General features: G+C 43.4%; 1 protein-coding gene across 1 annotated transcript in view; it reads left to right on the top strand.

Moving 5' to 3' along the window:
• Positions 1 to 24,701, top strand: part of LOC143812117 (transmembrane protein 132D-like) — a 1,597,762-nt gene that overhangs the window by 1,475,842 nt on the left and 97,219 nt on the right. The window contains exon 6 of the mRNA XM_077293277.1: positions 13,306 to 13,511. Coding sequence (XP_077149392.1) covers positions 13,306 to 13,511 — 206 coding nt within the window. The remainder of the gene's footprint in view (positions 1 to 13,305; positions 13,512 to 24,701) is intronic.

Genomic DNA, 24,701 nt, shown 5'->3' with positions numbered 1-24,701 from the left:
TCCAAAGTAATACAACAATAAAGCATTGTTTTTCAACTTACATGTTGCAATTTCAAATAAGAAACAGAATAAACAGAATGTACAGCAATAAAGGCACCCCTAATTAATACTTGCTTGTGCATCCTTTGGCAGTGATGACAGCCTCCAAATATTTCTTGTAGCCATCTATAAGGTTCTTGCATTTCTCAGCTGGTATTTTCTCCCACTCTTCCTTTGCAGTTTGTTCAAGCTCTTGAATGTTTGCATTGTTTTTTCCCAATGGATGATTTCAGTTCACCCCAAAGATTTTCAAAGGGATTGAGGTCAGTACTCATTGTTGGCCATTTTAAAACAGTTCTTTTTTTTCTTTTCCGCTATTCCTGTGTAGTTTTGGATTTGTGCTTTAGGTCATTGTCTTCCTGGAGAACCTATGATTTTCAACTCAAACCAAATTTTTTTTACACTGCGAATTGCATTTCGCTCTAAAATCTTTTGATAATTGTCTGATTTCTTGATTCCTTTGATACTTTCAAGGCCTTCAGCACTAAAAGCAGCAAAAGCAACCCCACATTAGGAATCCTACACCATGTTTACCTGTTGGTAGGGTGTTCTTTTCTTTATAAGCTTAATCGCACTTTTTTTGAACAAACTGTTGCTTTGCATTGTCAAAAAGCTCTATTTTTGCTTCATCTGTTTATCCAACATTTTCACAAAAGTATTGTGGTTTTTCAAGATACTCTTTAGCACAGATCAGCTGCTAATTTTTATGAATATTTACTGTATGCTGGATTATAATTAACTAGAGCATTATGTGAAATCAACCCCCTTTCATTCCCTCAAAGTATACCACTAGGTCAAAATAGGTAATTTCTTTAGGTGTTAGTTCATTTTGTATTGGTCTGAGGCATGTCCTTTTTTAATATCTTCTTTTAACTTATGTTTTAATTCAATTTGGTTCTCTTGCTGGTGTAGTCATATTATAACAGAATATTGGCATATTTGATATTTGACAAAAAAGAAAATTCCCCGGATCAAAACTGCTGGCTTTTAAGATGCGGGGTAATCAAAATCCAGCAAAATTGGCGGGAGAGCATGGTGGTAGTAAAATGAAAGAGAAAACTTCCCCTCACTTTAATCCTCCCTCCGCCCACTTGCTTGTAAAGCTGATTAGCAGAATGACAACAGAACCTTTCTGAACTGCATCCAAAGAACTCCAAATTCTAAGCTAATGTGTCTCTCTAATGTCAGTTCAACTATCATAAAAGCTAAGCTGGACTCTTTGTCAGTGTCCTTAACCCGAAGACAATCTTTGATGTGCCAGGTTGCCTCAGAAGCTTCTTGTGTGGATATATGAATCAGAATTAAATGTATTCTTCTTTCAAGTTATTTTCTTACCAGACACATTACAGATTCAATACCAAATATATGTATTAAATATATGCATAATCCAAATTTACCTGTAATCTATTTATGACATTCATCAAACCTACAGATATCATGTAAAGTTTTTTGAATAGTATTTTATAACATTGATAGGAAAAACCACAATGAAGAATCAGTAACATGTGCAGCATATGAATTATATAAACAGTAAAGTTTTCCAGAGCAAGAACTGAAGTTTGTTAGCAGCTCTGTGACCTACCTCATTGGGTTCCTTTTTCACAATGTTAAGGTACTTCATGGGACATGTGGACAGGAGTTGTCTTTGGAAGACAGTCACTTGAAAAGTAATTTTCACATTGTAAAGTTTGTTGTTGATTACCTATTTAGATATATAAGTGGTAACTATGTTGTCTATTAAGAGTACATCTCGGTTTATCAACCCAATCATGAGTCACACAAGGCTGTGAGCACATATTGCATTTTTGCTGCTTGAATTTGTCGCAAAACCTGAAGACATTCCTGAGTCCAGCAAATAGAATTGAAATTCTGAAGTCCCATGCCCACATGCTAATCTGTGACTTGCAGATTTGGTGCAGAATCAAATCTGTAGAATGCCAATTGTTTCAGCGTTTCTGCGGTATCTTTTTACCCATTGACTTTAATAAACTCAGTCTAAAATGATATAAAAATGTAGGTCAAAAATTATTGTGTATTTGCTGCATTTTTTAGCGTTTTTGCTCCAAAAAACGAAAGGTTGTTAAAAAAAAAGAAAAGGATGTGACATCACCAGGAGGAGAGGAAACTCTACCATTTTGTGTGTATAGCTGTGTGTATATGTGAATATATTAATATTTATATATACACTGCTCAAACAAATAAAGGGAATTGGCAATTATCAAGATATGCTCAATAAAGGAGTGGTTTTGCAGGTAGGAACCACAGACCACATCTCAGTACCAATGCTTTCTGGCTGATGCTTCGGTCACTTTTGAATGTTGGTTGTGCTTTCACACTCGTGGTAGCATGAGACGGACTCTACAACCCACACAAGTGGCTCAGATAATGCAGCTCATCCAGGATGGCATATCAATGCGAGCTGTGGAAAGAAGGAGGGCAACAACCTCAGCTTTTGTGCAAGGAGAAGCACTGCCAGAGCCATGCAAAATTACCTCCAGCAGGCCACAAATGTGCATGTGTCTGCACAAACGGTTAGAAACCGACTCCTTGAGGATGGTCTGAATGCCCGACATCCACAGATGGGGGCTGTGCTTACAGCCCAACACCGTGCAGGACGCTTGGCATTTGCCACAGAACACCAGGATTGGCAAATTTGCCACTGGCACCTTGTGCTCTTCACAGATGAAAGCAGGATCACACTGAGCACATGTGACAGACGTGACAGAGTCGCCTTGGAGGGCGATCTGCTGCCTGAAACATCCTTTCACATGACCGCTTTAGCAGTGTGTCAGTAATGGTGCTTGCCAGAGGTAGCCTAACTACTATTAGGTACCGAGATGAGATCCTCAGACCCCTTTTGAGACCCTATGATGGTGCGATTGGCCCTTGGGTTCCTCCTAATGCAGGACAATGCCAGACCTCATGTGGCTGTAATGTGTCAGCAGTTCCAGCAAGATGAAGGCATTGAAGCTATGGACTGGCCCGCCCATTCCCCAGGCCTGAATCCAATTGAACACATCTGGGACATCATGTCTCGCACCCTCCACCAATGTCACGTTGCACCACAGACTGTCCAGGAGTTGGCAGATGCTTTAGTCCAGGTCTGGCAGGAGATCCCTCAGTAGACCATCCACCTCCTCATTAGGAATATGCCCAGGCATTTTAGGGTGGTCATACAGGCACGTGGAGGTCACACACTACTGAGCATCATTTCCTTGTCTTGAAGTTGGATCAGCCTGTAACTTCATTTTACACTTTAATTTCGAGCATTTTTGGAGCAGTGTATATATATATATATATATATATATATATATATATATATATATATATATATATATATATATATAGTAAGAAAAAAAGGAACAGCACTACATAGGTACTTATCTTCGGGTGCAAAGCCTCAGGTAATCAGTCCAACGATTACTGCAGATTCACAGAGACTCAAAAAAGAGGCAGCACTCCATACTCATGGTGAAACATGTGGCAGGTTTAATCGACCCACATAGCCGGGCGACGTTTCAGCTCAAACTGAGCCTTTCTCAAGCAGTGAGTAACCATACCTGTGGTCTATTTATATGTGCTTCAACAAGTGTTACATTAAAATCCATTATACTATACATTCCATAAATAATAAAAGGATTTACACATTACTAATTCAATATAAATGTGAAGTGCCTATACAAAGTGCTTAGTGCTTATGTGCAATGAAATCCAGAATATCCGCTACTCATCAGGCAGTCCAGCTTGCAGATCCTCTATTTTTTTTCCTAATTAGCTCCTTGTTATTAGATAATTTGGTATTTAATACTGTAACTTTATTTCACTCACCTATGGCCGTTGGTGGGCTCATGGAGGACGCTATATTAAGAACTCGGCGTTCCCTGTTTCACACTGCGCATGTCTGTGTTACATCATCAAGCCAGGAAGTCTCATGGCCCAATCACATGCAACGTGTGGCAATTTGCACACAGCGCATGCGCAGTAGCGTCTACTGACGCCATGTTGGTAGTGGCTAACCATCTAATGTGCAGCGCTGTAACTGGATACTGGCGCTTTCATAACTACCCACAGTTCAAGCAAGGAAGCGCTGTACGTGTCCAACGGCACTCCGTGTGTGCACCAGCGCTAAAGAAAACCGCAATAATATTAATTATATAACTTACTGTTATTGCCTCTCTTTCTACATCTACTAAGTAGCAGGCATCAGATTAAAAGACATATATCACCATAGATTCTGTCATACGGCCACATTTTGACCAACACACAGTCCTTTAATTGAAACTACTAGATCAGATCAGTCACACTAATTCTCTATACAAGTAATTTAATTTATAATTTTAATATTTCTTAAGCAAATATAAAGAATATAAGTATTTAAAATAATGGTGTTATAGTGTATCTTGGTTGCCCGGGTAACCATATACACTATACAGCTCCCGTGCACCAATGGAGTCAACCTGCCCCTCATTTGTCCCTCCGGACCAATGTGTTGCAGTCTTGACCTCCATATGATACACATACACCAAATTAATATAATTATTTTGTTGTTTATGAGGCCGGGAGGTTGTGGGGGACTATGTTCCATATAAAGGTGTCTACATTATAGACTAATAACACCTAGCGCCCCTAATACAATAGGGACTAGTCCCTTATGATCAATATAAATTAAGGAACTAAGTCCTAATCCTCCAATCCCATTAATTACACCAGTCACTTATTTTATATTTGTTATTTTATTAATACAATTAGGTGACTCATCCAATCAATATTTCAAAAATTCAAATGTCATAAATATCTCTAAGTGGCCGCAAACAGTGTCCACTGGTGATACAAAAATGCATAAAAAAGCATATATAAAATGTGAAAAAGATGAATTATCGTCCTCCATGTGCCTCCATCCCAGCCATCGTGATAAATTCTCTGGACTACCATCTGAGGAGCAGAAAATACATAACAATTATATAAAAACTTAAACATTAAAAGCATCAGGGTATACATTACACTCATGCAGGATAAGTTTTACATACTCCCCCTATAACACCGTGTGTATATTGTAATCTACATTCAAACCCTTTGGTTTGAGTGTTTTGAGCTCATAAATCCACTTGAGCTCTTTCTTTTTTAAAATTTGTTCTCTGTTTCCTCCCCTTCTTTGGATTGGGACCGTATCAATTATCCTAGAAAGTAACCATCAGGAGAAAGATTTAAAATTTAGGATAATTGATACGGTCCCAATCCAAAGAAGGGGAGGAAACAGAGAACAAATTTTAAAAAAGAAAGAGCTCAAGTGGATTTATGAGCTCAAAACACTCAAACCAAAGGGTTTGAATGTAGATTACAATATACACACGGTGTTATAGGGGGAGTATGTAAAACTTATCCTGCATGAGTGTAATGTATACCCTGATGCTTTTAATGTTTAAGTTTTTATATAATTGTTATGTATTTTCTGCTCCTCAGATGGTAGTCCAGAGAATTTATCACGATGGCTGGGATGGAGGCACATGGAGGACGATAATTCATCTTTTTCACATTTTATATATGCTTTTTTATGCATTTTTGTATCACCAGTGGACACTGTTTGCGGCCACTTAGAGATATTTATGACATTTGAATTTTTGAAATATTGATTGGATGAGTCACCTAATTGTATTAATAAAATAACAAATATAAAATAAGTGACTGGTGTAATTAATGGGATTGGAGGATTAGGACTTAGTTCCTTAATTTATATTGATCATAAGGGACTAGTCCCTATTGTATTAGGGGCGCTAGGTGTTATTAGTCTATAATGTAGACACCTTTATATGGAACATAGTCCCCCACAACCTCCCGGCCTCATAAACAACAAAATAATTATATTAATTTGGTGTATGTGTATCATATGGAGGTCAAGACTGCAACACATTGGTCCAGAGGGACAAATGAGGGGCAGGTTGACTCCATTGGTGCACGGGAGCTGTATAGTGTATATGGTTACCCGGGCAACCAAGATACACTATAACACCATTATTTTAAATACTTATATTCTTTATATTTGCTTAAGAAATATTAAAATTATAAATTAAATTACTTGTATAGAGAATTAGTGTGACTGATCTGATCTAGTAGTTTCAATTAAAGGACTGTGTGTTGGTCAAAATGTGGCCGTATGACAGAATCTATGGTGATATATGTCTTTTAATCTGATGCCTGCTACTTAGTAGATGTAGAAAGAGAGGCAATAACAGTAAGTTATATAATTAATATTATTGCGGTTTTCTTTAGCGCTGGTGCACACACGGAGTGCCGTTGGACACGTACAGCGCTTCCTTGCTTGAACTGTGGGTAGTTATGAAAGCGCCAGTATCCAGTTACAGCGCTGCACATTAGATGGTTAGCCACTACCAACATGGCGTCAGTAGACGCTACTGCACATGCGCTGTGTGCAAATTGCCACACGTTGCATGTGATTGGGCCATGAGACTTCCTGGCTTGATGATGTAACACAGACATGCGCAGTGTGAAACAGGGAACGCCGAGTTCTTAATATAGCGTCCTCCATGAGCCCACCAACGGCCATAGGTGAGTGAAATAAAGTTACAGTATTAAATACCAAATTATCTAATAACAAGGAGCTAATTAGGAAAAAAAATAGAGGATCTGCAAGCTGGACTGCCTGATGAGTAGCGGATATTCTGGATTTCATTGCACATAAGCACTAAGCACTTTGTATAGGCACTTCACATTTATATTGAATTAGTAATGTGTAAATCCTTTTATTATTTATGGAATGTATAGTATAATGGATTTTAATGTAACACTTGTTGAAGCACATATAAATAGACCACAGGTATGGTTACTCACTGCTTGAGAAAGGCTCAGTTTGAGCTGAAACATCGCCCGGCTATGTGGGTCGATTAAACCTGCCACATGTTTCACCATGAGTATGGAGTGCTGCCTCTTTTTTGAGTCTCTATATATATATATATGTATATATATGTATATTGTAACATGGCTGCCAGAAATGTGAGATATGTATCATAGAGGTAGATGTCCTCTGTGATGCAAAACATAGAGTTCTAGTTCTATGTGTTCTAGTACACATACTATATATATACACACACACTGGCAGACATAGACAAAAAGGGCACATGTGCAAGAACAATATATGGGTCCATTCCAGTCCAATAATTCCATCATAATTCACAATTCCACTTGTTCTGAGGATAGAAATGGGCCCACCTACCTCGTGGGGCCCCTGTGCGGCTGCACAGGTTGAGCCAAAGATATGTCTGCCCCTATATATATATATATATATATATATATATATATATATATACCTGAAATACTAAGGAAATATGTCATCTTTAGCTATAGCTCTTTTAGAGATCATTTCATCTTCAACTTGCTTAGTTGTTCACAATAACAGTAATTTTGAGCAAGGGTGCACAAACTTTTACATGCCACTGTAATAATCACTGTTATGATGCAAATAATTCTGGGAAACTATAGAAATTATTTCCTGATGTAAATGCACAAAACATTGAACAGCCAAGGTAAAACTATTATTTCCTGTTGCTGCAAATAATTGTTTATATATAAAAATAATAGTCATTTGTCAAATTGATCAATGCAGAAAGGATTGTCCTGTGACTCTTCCATTAACTACATCGCTATTATGAATGCATTTGCATTTTAAATAGGTCTTAGAATTTGTATCAAATGAAGTAAACATTCATTGTATGCGTATAATGATTATTGGAGTCAAGGATTAAGTAAAACATGTAAACTCTGTGATAAAACATTCTACGGTTTAATTACACAACATTAGCATCTGTATATACATATTTGTATACAATGTAACCTTCAGAAACTTTATGGTATCAGCTAAATATTTAGATTAGACATTTTTCTTGTGCGATATATAAAATGTAACAGTGATTTATCTTTATAGCATCTGTATGGATATACTGTACAAAGTTATACGAAGAACTTTTATGATACTTTCTAAATAAGCCATTGAACATCTTATTTATAATGTATTCATTTTTAAGGATAAAATTGACATTTTCCTTGTGTTTCAACAATGTCTGAGTTAAAGAAAAAATATTTGTAAAGTAGCGCTCCAGCCTTTTTTTTATTGCAGGGCTGGAGTGATGCCACTAATGTAAGGCCCTTGCACTTAGTCTTATACTTACCAGCAGCCGTCTTCACCATGTATAGCCGCCACTCCAGTTTCTGACATGCCGGCCCACTCCAGCATTTGCTGGAATGAGCCAGAGGTCACTTTTCAAGCCAAATCTAAGATAGCCTTCTTCTGGTTCTCATAGACTTGCATTGAGAGCTTGTGACCGTTACTTCTGACTTCCGGTCAGTTGAAAGTTGCAGTCACAAGATGGCGGCAGGTAACATAGTAACATAGTAACATAGTTAGTAAGGCTGAAAAAAGACATTTGTCCATCCAGTTCAGCCTATATTCCATCATAATAAATCCCCAGATCTACGTCCTTCTACAGAACCTAATAATTGTATGATACAATATTGTTCTGCTCCAGGAAGACATCCAGGCCTCTCTTGAACCCCTCGACTGAGTTCGCCATCACCACCTCCTCAGGCAAGCAATTCCAGATTCTCACTGCCCTAACAGTAAAGAATCCTCTTCTATGTTGGTGGAAAAACCTTCTCTCCTCCAGACGCAAAGAATGCCCCCTTGTGCCCGTCACCTTCCTTGGTATAAACAGATCCTCAGCGAGATATTTGTATTGTCCTCTTATATACTTATACATGGTTATTAGATCGCCCCTCAGTCGTCTTTTTTCTAGACTAAATAATCCTAATTTCGCTAATCTATCTGGGTATTGTAGTTCTCCCATCCCCTTTATTAACTTTGTTGCCCTCCTTTGTACTCTCTCTAGTTCCATTATATCCTTCCTGAGCACCGGTGCCCAAAACTGGACACAGTACTCCATGTGCGGTCTAACTAGGGATTTGTACAGAGGCAGTATAATGCTCTCATCATGTATATCCAGACCTCTTTTAATGCACCCCATGATCCTGTTTGCCTTGGCAGCTGCTGCCTGGCACTGGCTGCTCCAGGTAAGTTTATCATTAACTAAGATCCCCAAGTCCTTCTCCCTGTCAGATTTACCCAGTGGTTTCCCGTTCAGTGTGTAATGGTGATATTGATTCCTTCTTCCCATGTGTATAACCTTACATTTATCATTGTTAAACCTCATCTGCCACCTTTCAGCCCAAGTTTCCAACTTATCCAGATCCATCTGTAGCAGAATACTATCTTCTCTTGTATTAACTGCTTTACATAGTTTTGTATCATCTGCAAATATCAATATTTTACTGTGTAAACCTTCTACCAGATCATTAATGAATATGTTGAAGAGAACAGGTCCCAATACCGACCCCTGCGGTACCCCACTGGTCACAGCGACCCAGTTAGAGACTATACCATTTATAACCACCCTCTGCTTTCTATCACTATGCCAGTTACTAACCCATTTACACACATTTTCCCCCAGACCAAGCATTCTCATTTTGTGTACCAACCTCTTGTGCGGCACGGTATCAAACGCTTTGGAAAAATCGAGATATACCACGTCCAATGACTCACCGTGGTCCAGCCTATAGCTTACCTCTTCATAAAAACTGATTAGATTGGTTTGACAGGAGCGATTTCTCATAAACCCATGCTGATATGGAGCTAAACAGTTATTCTCATTGAGATAATCCAGAATAACATCCTTCAGAAACCCTTCAAATATTTTACCAACAGTAGAGGTTAGACTTACTGGCCTATAATTTCCAGGTTCACTTTTAGAGCCCTTTTTGAATATTGGCACCACATTTGCTATGCGCCAGTCCTGCGGAACAGACCCCGTCGCTATAGAGTCCCTAAAAATAAGAAATAATGGTTTATCTATTACATTACTTAGTTCTCTTAGTGCTCGTGATCAGAGCGTCACTGGGAAGAGCTGAAGATGGCAGGTAGAGAGTATTATCTTAGATGTAGGGATCTTTTATTAGTAGCGCCACTCAAAAAAAATGATGGAGTGGTGCTTTAAAGTCAGTTAAAGGTACATAAAATAAAGTAATTATTGTTTAAGCCCCGTCACTTCAGCGCAGACCATAGATGTGAGATTAATGGAATGGTCCCAGCGCAGAGAACTGGAACAGCCTGTGCTGAGGTGTCATGTTTGAACTGAATGAGCATTGCTTCATGTATTATTTAATTTTTTATTTACAAATTTTAGAGCAATTTTTAAGCTAAACAAATGATTTGATATTCTGCATGCTTGTAACCGACAATCTTTTTTGTGCTGTATCTTTAGCTAATTATCACATTATGATGCTAGTATATTAGCAGTATGAATCAGTCTTTGGCAATAAGTGTTTAACTTTAGTCTATGGGGATCTATGAGTCCGCCATACAGGGACCAGTGTATGATCAAATTTCATGGACTGTCCCATACAGGCTCTTCACTTGAGGGATCACAGTTACTGCTGATTAGCTAATCAGACTCTGTTCATAGCGTGAAAAACATGACAGTTCAGTCTCACTTCATATATACTTATGGTGTCCTAGCTTGTTTAGTAAAATGTAGACTGCAGAGTCATTGCACTAACCAGAGACCGTACCTGCTCTGCCAGTTCAAGTACATGTATTACTGGGAGGGACATACATACATGAGAAAAGTTTAAAACTAAGAGTAGGTCTTTATTAAATAATGAAGTAATGGAGATTGCAGCTTGGAATTGATTTTTAACTCAATGTAACCTTTGACCCAAGTTATTATTATTTCACATGACAAAAGTGTCCATATGCTTTAATTATTATGCTGACAGTTGATCTACAAGTTGTGCCGTATTTGTGTGACAGATGCAGGTCCAACTGTTACCACCCACAATTATCTAGATAACAACGGTCTACTGACCACCTCCTGTATACAGTTGGAGATTGAATGGAGAGGTGACGTGCCTCCGTGATGTCCGCAGCTTTTCCATTCATTTTTACGGGAGTAATGGTAACAGCCTAGCACCACACCAATTATTCTTCAGCTGAATGCATCAGACCACAAATAATTCCAAATTATTAGTCTTGAAAAACTGGTAGTTTTTAGAACCACCAATGTAATAATACTTCTTCTGATAAGCTACTTCGCTTGCCCCATGTTCAGGGCTTTGTAGCAGCCTAAATATCCATGGTTACAACCACTAACAACTAACAACAGTTGCAAGATGACCATGAATACTTAAGCTACTGCAATGCCCTGTACATGGGGTAAGCAACATAGCTTATCAGAACTATACTATATTTCTAATTAGAGATATTTGCTATTATTATTATACCTACTACATATTGGGAAAGGATCTCGGAAATGGGACAAATCGATCCCTTTTGTAAATTCTCCTCAACGATCAACCAAAGCAATTCACACTGCAACTACACTTGGATATAAAAGCTTCAGACTGGATATTTTCAAAGAGGAAGTCATTATTTGTCAGCCTTTGTTGGTTACATTTTGCAAGACATCATAGGTCAAGTTCTCTCGTTCAGTATTTGGTCAGTATTTTACATCAGTATTTGCAAACCAAAACCAGAGGAAAAGTACAATAGAAACACCCCTTCTGTATTTATCACCCACTCCTGGTTTTGGCTTACAGATACTGAGGTAAAATACTGACCAAATACTGAATGTGTGCATGTGGCCTTAAGTATACTGGAGCCCAGGTGTCATGTTATAGTAAATTAGACTATGGGCTCATTTCCACATGCGAGAAACACGTCCGTGTCTCGCATGTGGAAACCAAGCTCTGGCGCCGGCACTTTGGAGCGGAGCGTGTTCCTATGCGGCCGCACGCTCCGCTCTGGAGTGCCGGTGCCAGAGCTTGGTTTCCACATGCGAGACACGGACGTGTTTCTCGCATGTGGAAAAGAGCCCTAAGGGTGCTTTCACAGACACCCGTTCAGTGGCCCCTTTGGGGCTTACATCCAAACCCTCCATAATAGACTGCTTCTAAGTGTCTGTCTCCAGTAGGCGTATGAGCCAGAAAATTATGCAAGTCAGAGCGCACGTTCACTCTGTCAGCCACATGATATTCTATGGCCCCTTCAGTGCATAGGCCCGTATCCTGTTTTGTGGGGGGTGATTGGGACATATGCTCCGACCGGGCCACTGAACGAGTGCCTGAATGCAGTGTGAAAGCACTCTTATTCTCTCTGGACCACCAGCAGGTATAACAACATTCTTCACATTTTCATCCAAACCACCAATTGAGTACCATTAAAACAGCCCATGCGACTCATGTGGAACCTGCAGAGGGGAGACTGCTCAGATTTTCTCAAATAGAAGATGAACAAAATAGTAATATTTTACTGATTCTGCAACATTAATAACAATTAAACAAGAGAGGAATAAACCAGGCAAACGTGACTTCCACCAAATATCTTGCATAGGATGAATTGGGTGTGTGGAAAAAACACTAGAGAATTTTTCAAGTCAGCAAATTGTAAATTTTGCTATTGGGCATTGTTGTATATTTATAACCCCTCTGAAACAGCCCCAGGCTAAGCAATATGCTTACAAAGACAAAGACTACTGTAAGTTACAAAATATAGTCTCATCTTCTAAAGACAGCCATTCTTCTCCATTGTTTTTTCCCTACTGGTTCCAACAAAAACATGTTGTGTTGTCAATCAGTGTGAAACACATGAATAAAATATTATGTCATGTTTGCAAATGCATAACAACAAATAGCTGTTGTAAGTTTCCTCACGTGAGGCATATTCCATGAGACATTACGGTGATGATGTCTTCTGGCTGAGATAATATGTCAATCAGCAGAAGATGTCTTCCGTGCAGTGTCACAGCTGCACGACATGCTGTATGCATATAAAATGATTTATGTGGGAATATTTCTACAGCATACACTACTCAAACCGTTTGTGGCAACATTTTAACACTTTATACTCTTGGAAATGTTGTATTATTTGGGATCTTACAACTTTCACATAAAGTCATATTAAATATAATCCAAGTTTTATCTTAACATGACGATAATTGAATCCTTCAAAATGGTTAAACAATAAAGTATATTTGGAGCATACATGAGAAACATAAATCTCCATGTCTGCCTTTCCTTCATTTTTTTAAAATAATTAGTTATTCCCATTTAATTAGAAATGTTGTTCTAAATTCTGATTTCATTGATATGTAAAATATCCTTGGTTGGTTTATAAGCCAATGAACTTGTTATTTTTCTGTCTAACAGGTTTCGGACCGATGTGACTATGTCTTCGTAAATGGAAAGGAAATGAAAGGAAAGGTTAATGCTGTTGTGAATTTCTCCTATCAACATTTCAAGCCCTCACTAGAAATGACAGTGTGGGTTCCACGGCTTCCTCTGCTGATAGATGTGTCTGACACTGAATTAAATCAGATCAAAGGTTGGAGGGTTCCCATAATGGGAAATAAGCGGTATGTGCAGAATAATTGTTCTTAATGTCAGATTGCACAAGTCATTGACCTGTGAAATCAATGGTTTCTGGTGCTCAACATAAACATGAATGGAGCCTGCTAAATGGGTCTTTAGTATTGATTGTGTCACCTAAGGATTAATAGCATCCTAACCTTTCACTGATCATATGTAAGAACGTCTTCTGTTGTACTATACATGGTTGTAATATAATTCTCATGTGACCAAACTGGCTGAGAAAAAGACAAAAGCATGGTCATCTAATTAGTGATCAGATTAAAACTATAGTCTTGTGTTTTTCTCACCTAGACTAGTGACATGAGAATTATTTTACAGGCATATGCAGTACGACAGAAGATGTTCTTACATTTGTCTGTAGCCAGCTTAAAATCTCTGACAACAGACCATAATCTTATAATCATCCCTGCACATCGCCCCGGAGGACTGTAGTGTCCCATTTGTCAACAATCGCTGTTATTGGCTGATCAATTCTGACCAGCCAAGCACATTGATGTTACAATAAAGTTAAAAAAAAATGTGACAAGTTGCGATTGTTGCCGTCTGACACAGTACCAGTCATGACAGTCAAAATGGGGTGGTCACCTCTCCTCATTAAGCCCTTTGGCGGTGATTGGATGAACAATAATTACTGACTAATCAGCGCCAAAGGGGTTAATCTAAAATAGTGATTCCTCACTCTCCATGTCACCTTTTACCTCAAAGTTGGTGACCAGAATTTTCCTCCTGCAATCTGTGTCCTCCAGTGCCTCCTGCGATCTGTGCCTGCTGCAATCTCCTTGCTGCTTTGTGAATTGATCTGCGATCACAGCAGAATCACTTCCCCAGTCCCTCCTCCCAAATGTATTTTTTGCACACTTTTTTGGCATGTGCATCATCCTGCGCTGAATATTTGTGCTCTTCCCATGGCCGCAGTTCTCTGATTAGTATTGCTGCTAATAAGAGCCTGAGCCAAGGGACTTTTTTACTTGCTAGTTAGAGTAGCAGACGTCGGAGTGTAAGTGTTTGGTCACTGGTGTTAGGGGTCGAGTTCCCGCCTCAGCACAGGGGGAATCTCAGGCCATCTCCGCTGCGGTCTCCCATTCTTCTCCTGCTGCAGTGGAGCCTGCTCAGCGGAGACGTCGGTCCCAGCGTCTTGCTCAGTCCCACTCTGTACTAAGAGTTACTGCTGCTTTTCCTGCTTCTGCCATTGAAGTCAGTGCTGGGCAGCGGCGAGCAGACGCTTCTGGGACTAAGTCCTGCTCTTCTCGTTCTGAGCATGCCGTGAGTAAGATCTCTCAGTGGAGATCGAGGGTCACATGGTCAGATACTGCAGCTAAGTTCATTGGTCCTTTCAGGAAGGTCCTGTAGGTGCTAGGACTAAGTCCTGCTTGGCACACACTGAGCATGCCCAGGGCAAGATCTCTCAGTGGAGATTTAGGGTCACATGCTCAGGTATGGAAGCCTCTCATTGGTCCTTCTGGGAAGGTCTTTTACTTGCTGCAGCTATATAAGGCTCGCATGGCCGCACGGCCATGCGCTAGTATTGCTTTCATTTATGTACTTTGCGCCAGTGTGGTCTTGTATGAGTGTGTTCAGGGACCCGGCTGAAATAAGCCCCTAGAATGCTGGCACCTCCGGCGAGGAGTTCATATGCTTGTGTGTTCAGGGACCTGGCCGAAATAAGCCCCTAGAATGCTGGCACCTCCGGCGAGGAGTTTCGTGTGCGTGCAAGACCACTAACTGCTCTTGTTTAGACAGTTAGCCTGTGCCTCTGTGGAGTCTAACAGGGCGCAGCGCTTTGAGTTCACGGCTGCTCTGTGAAGTAACAGAGTTAGCTAACACTGCCATTAGTTCCGCTATTTACTAGCAGCAGGTTCTCCTGCACTGTGGACCCCGGGCTGCGAACGCATCTATCCTAATAAAATATATACTTTCATTAGGTGCATTCCGCTAGCCCTATCATAACATAATACTAACGCCAGGGTCTGGCTAGTAAATGGCGGACATACAGCAATCTTTGCGGTATATCCAGCAGCTGGAGGGTAGGTTGGCGGCTCTCGAGAGTTCAACTTCAGCTGTGGATATTTCCGCAGCTGCTGTACAGGCTGCTAGCATTACTGCAGCAACTTTGTCCACTGCCACCCCTGTTCCGACATTTTCGCGCCTCTCGCTCCCTGAAAAATTTTCTGGAGAAAGCAGATCTTGTAGGGGATTCGTGAGTCAGAGCTCTATTCACCTTGAGCTTCTGGCTGCACGTTTTCCCACAGAGCGGGCTAAGGTGGGATTTATTGTGTCCCTCTTGTCGGACAGGGCTTTGGAATGGGCTACGCCGCTGTGGGAGCGTGGCGATCATGTGGTGCAGAGTGCTCCGTTGTTTCTGAGCACTCTGAAACAGGTCTTCCTAGGACCTCAAGTCACTCATGATACGGCGCTCCAACTGCTGACATTAACTCAGGGTGAGTCCTTGGTCTGCCAATTCGCCATCCGTTTTCGAACTTTAGCTTCAGAGCTAGAGTGGTCAGATAAAGCCCTTATCCCTATATTTTGGAGGGGGCTGGCTGATCATGTTAAGGACGCTCTGGCCACTAGGGAGATTCCAGCCACACTGGAGGAGTTAATAACTGTCTCTACCCGCATTGACCTCCGTTTTAACGAGCGGAGGTTTGAGCGAGCCCAGTGTAGGCAAAGGTTTCGGCTGGCTCCCACCTTCGCCAGACCTCTGGAATCTCCGGCCCTGGTTCCTGAGTCACATGAGGCCAGGGAGGTGTCACGAGCGGGTTCTAAGTCCCAGACCACTTGGGCATCCAAGGTTCGTCATGTTTGCCAGCAGTCTGAACATCTTGCCACCAAATGTTCTCAGTGGTCGAGGAGACGTCAGCCTTTAGTGGTAGTCGGGGGAGGTACACTAGATACAGCGACGTTTGCCTCAAAATTGTCCTTTAAGGGGACAATTAACATTGGCTCATCTTCCCACTCAGTAGAGCTCTGCGTGGATTCTGGGGCAGAGGGGAATTTCATGTCTTCCGCCTTTGCCCAACGTCACGCAATACCCCTGGTTATGCTAGCGCAACCAGTTACGGTACGAGTGGTGAATGGGTCGACACTACCTTCACAGATAACTCACCAGACCATTCCTTTTACTCTGTCCATGTCGCCATCCCATCAGGAGACAATATCTCTGCTCGTCATACCTGAGGGTATTGATGAGGTCCTGTTGGGGATACCTTGGTTACGGTACCACTCTCCACATATCGAGTGGTCTTCTGGCAGAATTTTGGGATGGGGTGAGTCTTGTGAGGGTAGGTGTCAAAGGGAGTGCGTTCAGGTTGCTACTACTGAGGTACCCGCAGATCTATCCTCTCTCCCCAAGCAATACTGGTCTCATGCGGATGTGTTCTCCAAAAAGGCGGCGGAGACCCTTCCGCCTCACCTGCCCTATGACTGTCCTATTGACCTCTTGCCTGGTGCTGAGCCTCCCCGGGGTCGAGTTTATCCATTATCTCTCCCGGAGATGGAGGCTATGTCTCAGTACATCCAAGAAAATCTGGCAAGAGTGTTCATCAGGAAGTCGGTGTCGCCTGCTGGGGCTGGATTCTTCTTCGTTCAGAAGAAAAATGGGGAACTGCATCCATGTATTGACTACAGGGGTCTTAACGCCATCACCATTAAGAACAAATACCCATTACCCCTGATATCTGAGCTTTTTGATAGGCTATGGGGAGCAAGGGTATTTACAAAATTAGATCTGCGTGGTGCTTACAATCTGATTCGCATCCGTGAGGGGGACGAATGGAAGACGGCTTTTAACACCAGGGATGGGCACTATGAGTATCTGGTGATGCCCTTCGGGCTCTGTAATGCCCCAGCCATTTTCCAAGACTTTGTGAATGACATCTTCCGGGATATGCTCACCACCTCGGTCGTAGTCTATCTGGATGATATTCTCATCTACTCTCCAGATATCGACTCCCATCGGAGAGATGTTCGCAAAGTCTTTGACCTCTTACAGGCAAACTCCCTTTACGCCAAATTGGAGAAGTGTGTGTTTGAGCTGGAGTCCTTGCCATTTCTTGGTTATATCATCTCTGCCCAGGGTTTGGCTATTGATCCTGCCAAGCTACAGGCTGTGATGGACTGGCAGGAACCCCATTCTCTTAAAGCGGTGCAGCGCTTTATGGGGTTCATTAACTACTATTGACAGTTCATTCCACACTTCTCAACGTTGGTAGCTCCCTTGGTTGCCCTTACCAAGAAGGGAGCAAATCCCAAATTGTGGTCTGTGGAGGTCTCCAAGGCCTTTAATTCCATAAAGTCACATTTCGCTAGCACTCCCATCCTACATCGTCCCGATGTAGATAAACCCTTTATCATGGAGGTGGATGCCTCATCTGTTGGTGCAGGAGCAGTCCTCTTCCAAAAGGATGCTCAAGGTCGGAAGCATCCTTGCTTCTTCTTTTCAAAGACCTTTTCACCAGCAGAGAGGAATTATTCCATCGGGGACAGGGAGTTGCTGGCCATGAAATTGGCCTTCTCGGAGTGGAGACATCTCTTGGAGGGAGCTCATTTTCCTTTCCAAGTCCTCACAGACCATAAAAATCTGGTGTACCTGCAGACAGCCCAGCGGTTAAATTCTCGCCAGGCTAGATGGTCCTTGTTCTTCTCCCGGTTCCATTTCACCCTCCATTTTCTTTCTGTGGAGAAGAACATTCGTGCCGACGCTCTCTCTCTCTCCGTGGTGTCATCAGTGGAGGAGGAAGAGGAGCCTCGGCTTATTGTCCCCACTGAGAGCCTGAGAACCATAGCCCTGGGTTCGCTAGAGTCTGTGCCTCCGGGCAAGACTTTTGTACCACCCAATTTGCGACCGGAGGTTCTCTCGTGGGCTCATTTGTCCAGGGTGGGTGGTCATTTTGGGACAAAAAGGACATCTGAGCTGTTGGCGAGGACGTATTGGTGGCCACATATGGTCCGTGATGTCAGGGATTATATTCTGGCGTGTGTCTCCTGCGCCAAAAATAAGTCTCCTCGACAACGGCCAGCTGGGTTGCTCTATCTGTTGCCAGTGGCAGACAGGCCCTGGGAGATGGTCGGTATGGACTTTGTGGTGGGTTTGCCCAAGTCTCGGGGCTGTACCATCATTTGGGTTATCACTGATCACTTCTCCAAAATGGTGCATTTGGTGCCGCTACCACGGTTACCTTCGGCACGGGCCTTGGCAGCGTTGTTCATACAGCACATCTTTCGCCTACACGGTATGCCAGACAAGATTGTCAGTGACCGGGGTCCCCAGTTTTTGTCTCGGTTCTGGAGAGAGCTTTGTCATCTTCTCAGCATTGAGTTAAATCTCTCTTCCGCATATCATCCCGAGACGAATGGATTGGTAGAGAGGGCCAATCAGACCTTGGTCACATATCTGCGACATTTTGTTTCAACTAGACAGGATGACTGGGCATCCTTGCTACCGTGGGCAGAGTTTGCGCTGAACAATGCGGTTGCCGACTCCACTGGACAAACCCCATTCCTCCTCAACTATGGTCAGCATCCGCGGGTACCTGTGCCTATGCCCGTGTCTTCTGCCGACTCCAGGGTGGCAGACTGGGCTGTGGAAGCATGGATTATTTGGGACCGCACTCAGGATGCCATTCAGGCCTCCAAGGAGAGAATGAGGTCCTCCGCCAATGCACATCGGCGCCCCGCTCCGACCTTTGCTCCTGGCGACTTAGTGTGGCTCTCCGCCCATAACATCAGGCTGCGAGTGGAGTCCACTAAGTTTGCACCTCGCTACTTGGGTCCTTTCAAGGTCCTCGAACAGGTTAATCCTGTGGTCTATAGTTTGGCCCTTCCGCCACGCCTGGGTATCACCAACACCTTTCATGTGTCCCTCTTGAAACCCGTATACATGTCCCGGTTTTCCGAGTCATCTGCTGGGACATCAGGTTCGTCTACGGACGATTACAAGGTGAACACTATTTTGGGGTGCAAGGTGGTACGTGGCAAAAAAATTTATTTGGTGGATTGGAAGGGACATGGTCCTGAGGACAGGTCGTGGGAGTCTGTTGAGCACATTCGGGCTCCGCAGCTCATTGCTGCCTTCGAGCATGGCGAGGCCCAAGGAGGGGGGTAATGTTAGGGGTCGAGTTCCCGTCTCTGCACAGGGTGAATCTCAGGCCATCTCCGCTGCGGTATCCCATTCTTCTCCTGCCACAGTGAAGCCTGCTCAGCGGAGATGTCAGTCCCAGTGTCTTGCTCAGTCCCACTCTGTACTAAGAGTTACTGCTGCTTTTCCTGCTTCTGCCATTGAAGTCAGTGCTGGGCAGCAGCTAGCAGACACTTCTGGGACTAAGTCCTGCTCTTCTCGTTCTGAGCATGCCCTGAGTAAGATCTCTCAGTGGAGATCGAGGGTCACATGGTCAGATACTGCAGCTAAGTCCATTGGTCCTTTCAGGAAGGTCCTGTAGGTGCTAGGACTAAGTCCTGCTTGGCACACACTGAGCATGCCCAGGGCAAGATCTCTCAGTGGAGATTTAGGGTCACATGCTCAGGTATGGCAGCCTCTCATTGGTCCTTCTGGGAAGGTCTTTTACTTGCTGCAGCTATATAAGGCTCGCATGGCCGCACGGCCATGCGCTAGTATTGCTTTCATTTATGTACTTTGCGCCAGTGTGGTCTTGTATGAGTGTGTTCAGGGACCCGGCTGAAATAAGCCCCTAGAATGCTGGCACCTCCAGCGAGGAGTTCATATGCTTGTGTGTTCAGGGACCTGGCCGAAATAAGCCCCTAGAATGCTGGCACCTCCGGCGAGGAGTTTCGTGTGCGTGCAAGACCACTAACTGCTCTTGTTTAGACAGTTAGCCTGTGCCTCTGTGGAGTCTAACAGGGCGCAGCGCTTTGAGTTCACGGCTGCTCTGTGAAGTAACAGAGTTAGCTAACACTGCCATTAGTTCCACTATTTACTAGCAGCAGGTTCTCCTGCACGGTGGACCCCGGCTGCCAACGCATCTATCCTAATAAAATATATACTTACATTAGGTGCGTTCCGCTAGCCCTATCATAACACACCTGGATTCTCCCTCTGCACAGGATGGATCCCAAGCCTTATCTTCTCCTCCGGTCTCCCATTCGGTCTCGACCACAGTAAATGCTGCTCAGCAAAGACGTCGGTCGCAGCGTCTTGCTCCAACTCAGGCTGTGCGCATTGTTACTGCTTCCTCTTCAGGTTCAGCTATGGTAACTAACAATAGACAGCAGCAAGCAGTCATTCCTGAGACTAAGTCCATGATTTGCTCTATTGAGCATGCTCATGAGGTGGCGACCTCTCATTGGTGGTCGGTCTTCAGCTGCCTAGGTCCTGTGCCGGTTCCGGATTGGCACATGAGCAAGGTCCTGTCTGATTGGCACAGTCTATAAAAGGATCTTTGGAGCACACAGCGGTGCACTAAGATCATTTATGTTATATGTGTGTGTGGAACACTACGGTCGTGTGGACTTGTCTGTGTGTGCTCAGAGCAGGTGTATAGCCTTTAGAATTCTGGCACCTGCGGAGAGGAGTTCATGTGTGTGCATACGCTGTGACTGTGTCCACTACCTGTTTTCTTGCCCCTGAGAGGGTTGCGTTCACCTGTGAAGTAACACGGGATTTCACGTAGCGCCATTTTCACTAGCGTGAGATCTAGCTTTGCCATAGTGTCTAGGGACAGCTGTATTTCTGTCTTTACCCCTCTGTGAATCTAACAGAGTTGGGTAATTAGTTTCTATTCACACAGGGTGACATTTAACCCCATGTGTTTTCAAGATTGCTTGCCGCATGCTTCCGCCATTGTTTACTAGCTGCGGTTTTTCATCTCCACACGGTGGACCCTGGTTTGCGATCGCACTTCATCTAAATTTATATTTAGTGCCATCCTTCAACCCTAACAGTATCTTAGCGCGAGGGACTGGCTAGCAATGGTGTATGAGCAGCGTTACATCCAGAAACAGCAAGACAGGTTGTCCACTCTTGAGTGCATGACAACAGCAGTGGATGCCACCACATTAGTGGCTCATGGCATGTGTCTCGAGTTTCCACTGCCATCTCTGTTCCGTCTCTCACTCATCTCCTCCTACCCGATAAGTTCACAGGCGACAGTAAAGCCTGTAGGGATTTTGTGAACCAGTGTGCTATTCAGCTGGAGCTACTGGTATCACATTTCCCCCCTGAATGGGCCAAGGTGGGATTTGTGATCTCCTTATTAATGAGCAAGATGCTGGAGTGGGCTACGCCGCTGTGGGAGCACAATGACTAGGTGGTGCAGAGCATCTCTCACTTCTTGAGTGCTCTGAGACAGGTCTTCTTAGGACCTCAGGTCACCCATGACACTGCACTCCAACTCTTGGCGTTAACTGAGGGCTCTTCCATGGTCAGCCAGTTCTTCATCCAATTTCAGACACTAGCATCCGAATTGGAGTGGTTGAATAAGGTCCTTATCCCAGTCTTCTGGGGGGGCTTGCAGGTCATGTAAAGGAGATTCCTGCCATACTGGAGGACTTGATAGTCTCCACCCACATTGACCTTCGATATTTATAATGAAGATTGGAGCGAGCCCAATGTAGACAGAGGTTTCGACTGACTCCAAATTTTGCCAAGCCTCTGGTATCTCCGTCCCAGGTTAATGAACCAGGAGAGGCCATGGAGGTTTCTCTCCACCCGTGCACCTTCGATCTGCCATGTTTCTAGGCAGTCAAGTAATTTTGCCAACAAGTGTCCCCGGCGGCAGGGATGACTGCGTCTAGTGGCTATTGGAAGAGGCTCACTAGACACGGTGGCGTTGTCCTCTAAGTTAACCGTGAGGGCGACACTTTCATATGGCTCGACCACTCACTCTGTTGAGGCTTGTGTGGACTCTGGGGCTGAAGGCAACTTTATGTCTTCTGCCTTCACGGAACGGCACACAATACCGCTGGTGATGCTCACCAAGCCAGTTACCATCCGGGTGGTCAATGGGTCCGCATTGCCTTCACAAATCACACATCAGACCATTCCTCTCCCTCTGGCCATGTCTACAGAACATCAGGAGATAATCTTGTTGATGGTCATTCCTAAGGGTATTGACGAGGTATTGTTAGGGATACCTTGGTTATGTCATCATTCCCCACATATTGACTGGTCCACAGGGAGCAGTGGGATGGAGTGGGTCATGTGAGGGAAGGTGTCTGAGGGCTCAGGTTCAGGTTGCTACATCTGAGGTCACCACAGATCTAACTCCTCTCCCAAAACATTTCTGGCAATACGTTGATGTGTTCTCCAAGAGGGCAGCAGAGAACCTTCCACCTCATCGCCCCTGTCCTATAGACCTCTTGCCGGGTACAGAGCCTCCCCGAGGACAAATTTACCCTCTTTCTCTCCCGGAGACTGAGGCCATGTCTCAATATATGAAAGAGAATCTGGCGAGATGGTTTATTAGGAACTCACTGTCTCCTGCAGGGGCTGGCTTCTTCTTTGCTCAGAAGAAGAATGGGGAACTATGTCCATGTATAGATTACAGGAGTTTGAATGCTATTACCATCAAAAACAAATACCCTCTACCTCTCATCTCAGAGCTCTTTGACAGGCTGCGAGGAGCTATGGTATTTACTAAACTAGATCTGTGTGGCGCAAACAACTTGATACGAATTCGTGAGGGGGTTGAATGGAAGACCGTGTTTAACACACGGGACTGCCCCTATGAGTATCTGGTGATGCTGTTCGGCCTTTGTAACGCTCCTGCCATCTTCCAAGACATTGTTAGGGTATGTGCACACGTTGCGGATTTCTTGCAGAAATTTCCTGAAGAAAACCGGAAATTTTCTGCAAGAAATCCGCATTTTTTTTTTTGCGTTTTTTTTCCGTTTTTTTCGCGTTTTTTTAGCATTCTGCAAGCGTAATTAGCTTGCAGAATGCTAAAGTTTTCCAAGCGATCTGTAGCATCGCTTGGAAAACTGACTGACAGGTTGGTCACACTTGTCAAACATACTGTTTGACAAGTGTGACCATCTTTTTACTATAGATGCAGCTTATGCAGCATCTATAGTAAAAGATAGAATGTTTAAAAATAATAAAAAAAATTAAAAAAAAGGTTATACTCACCCGCAGACAGCTGATATCCTCACCGGCGTCCGTTCCGTATAGATGGTGTGCGCGCGCAGGACCTTCCATGACGTCGCGGTCACATGACCGGTCTCGACCAATCACAGGATGGTCACAAGACCGTGACATCATCGCAGGTCCTTCACCGCACATCAGCTACAGGAACCGAAGCGGCAGCATGCAGCTGAGAGGCGGGAAGACATCGAGGGTGAGTATAGGACTATTTTTTATTTTAATTCTTTATTTTTGACCACTTATATGGTGCCCAGTGCGTGGAGGAGAGTCTCCTCTCCTCCACCCTGGGTACCAACCGCACATAATCTGCTTATTTCCCGCATGGTGTGCACAGCCCCGTGCGGGAAGTAAGCAGATCAATGGACCCCTAGGTGTGCGGAATCCCCGCAATTCCGCATTTTTAATGAACATGTTGCTTTTTTTTCCGCGATGCGATTTTTTCGCGGAAAAAATCGCAACATTTGTACAAAAAATGCGGAATACACTGTAAATAATAGGAGGCATATGTTAGCGTTTTTTTCGCGTTTTTATCACGTTTTTATAGCGAAAAAACGCGAAAAAAACGCTAAAAATCCTGAACGTGTGCACATGGCCTTAATGACATCTTTTGGGAATTGTTATCCACTTCAGTGGTTGTCTATCTGGACAATATTCTTATCTTCTCTCCAGGTATTGATTCCCACTGTAAGGATGTCTGCAAGGTCTTTGAACTCCTTTCAGCCAATTCCCTGCATGCCAAAGTGGAAAAGTGTGTGTTTGAACAAAAGTCCTTGCCTTTCCTAGGCTATTTTATCTCAACCAAAGGTTTGGCCATGGATCCTGTCAAACTGGAGTCCGTGATGAACTGTCAGGAACCACATTCCCTTAAAGCGGTGCAGCTCTTTAAGGGGTTTTGTCAACTATTATTGCCAGTTCATCCCTCACTTTTCTACCTTAGTGGCTCTGCTGGTAGCCCTCACCAAAAAAGGAGCTAATCCTAATGTGTGGTTGGAGGAGGTCTCCAAGGTGTTAATCTCCGTGAAGGCGTATTTCACTAGGGCCCCGTGCTACATTGCACCGATATGGATAAGCCCTACAT

The sequence above is a fragment of the Ranitomeya variabilis genome, chromosome 1, assembly GCF_051348905.1.
Source record: "Ranitomeya variabilis isolate aRanVar5 chromosome 1, aRanVar5.hap1, whole genome shotgun sequence".
In the NCBI taxonomy this organism is placed as follows: Eukaryota; Metazoa; Chordata; class Amphibia; order Anura; family Dendrobatidae; genus Ranitomeya; species Ranitomeya variabilis.
The sequence above is the reverse complement of the archived record's forward strand: the minus strand, read 5'-3'. Positions and strand labels throughout refer to the sequence as shown.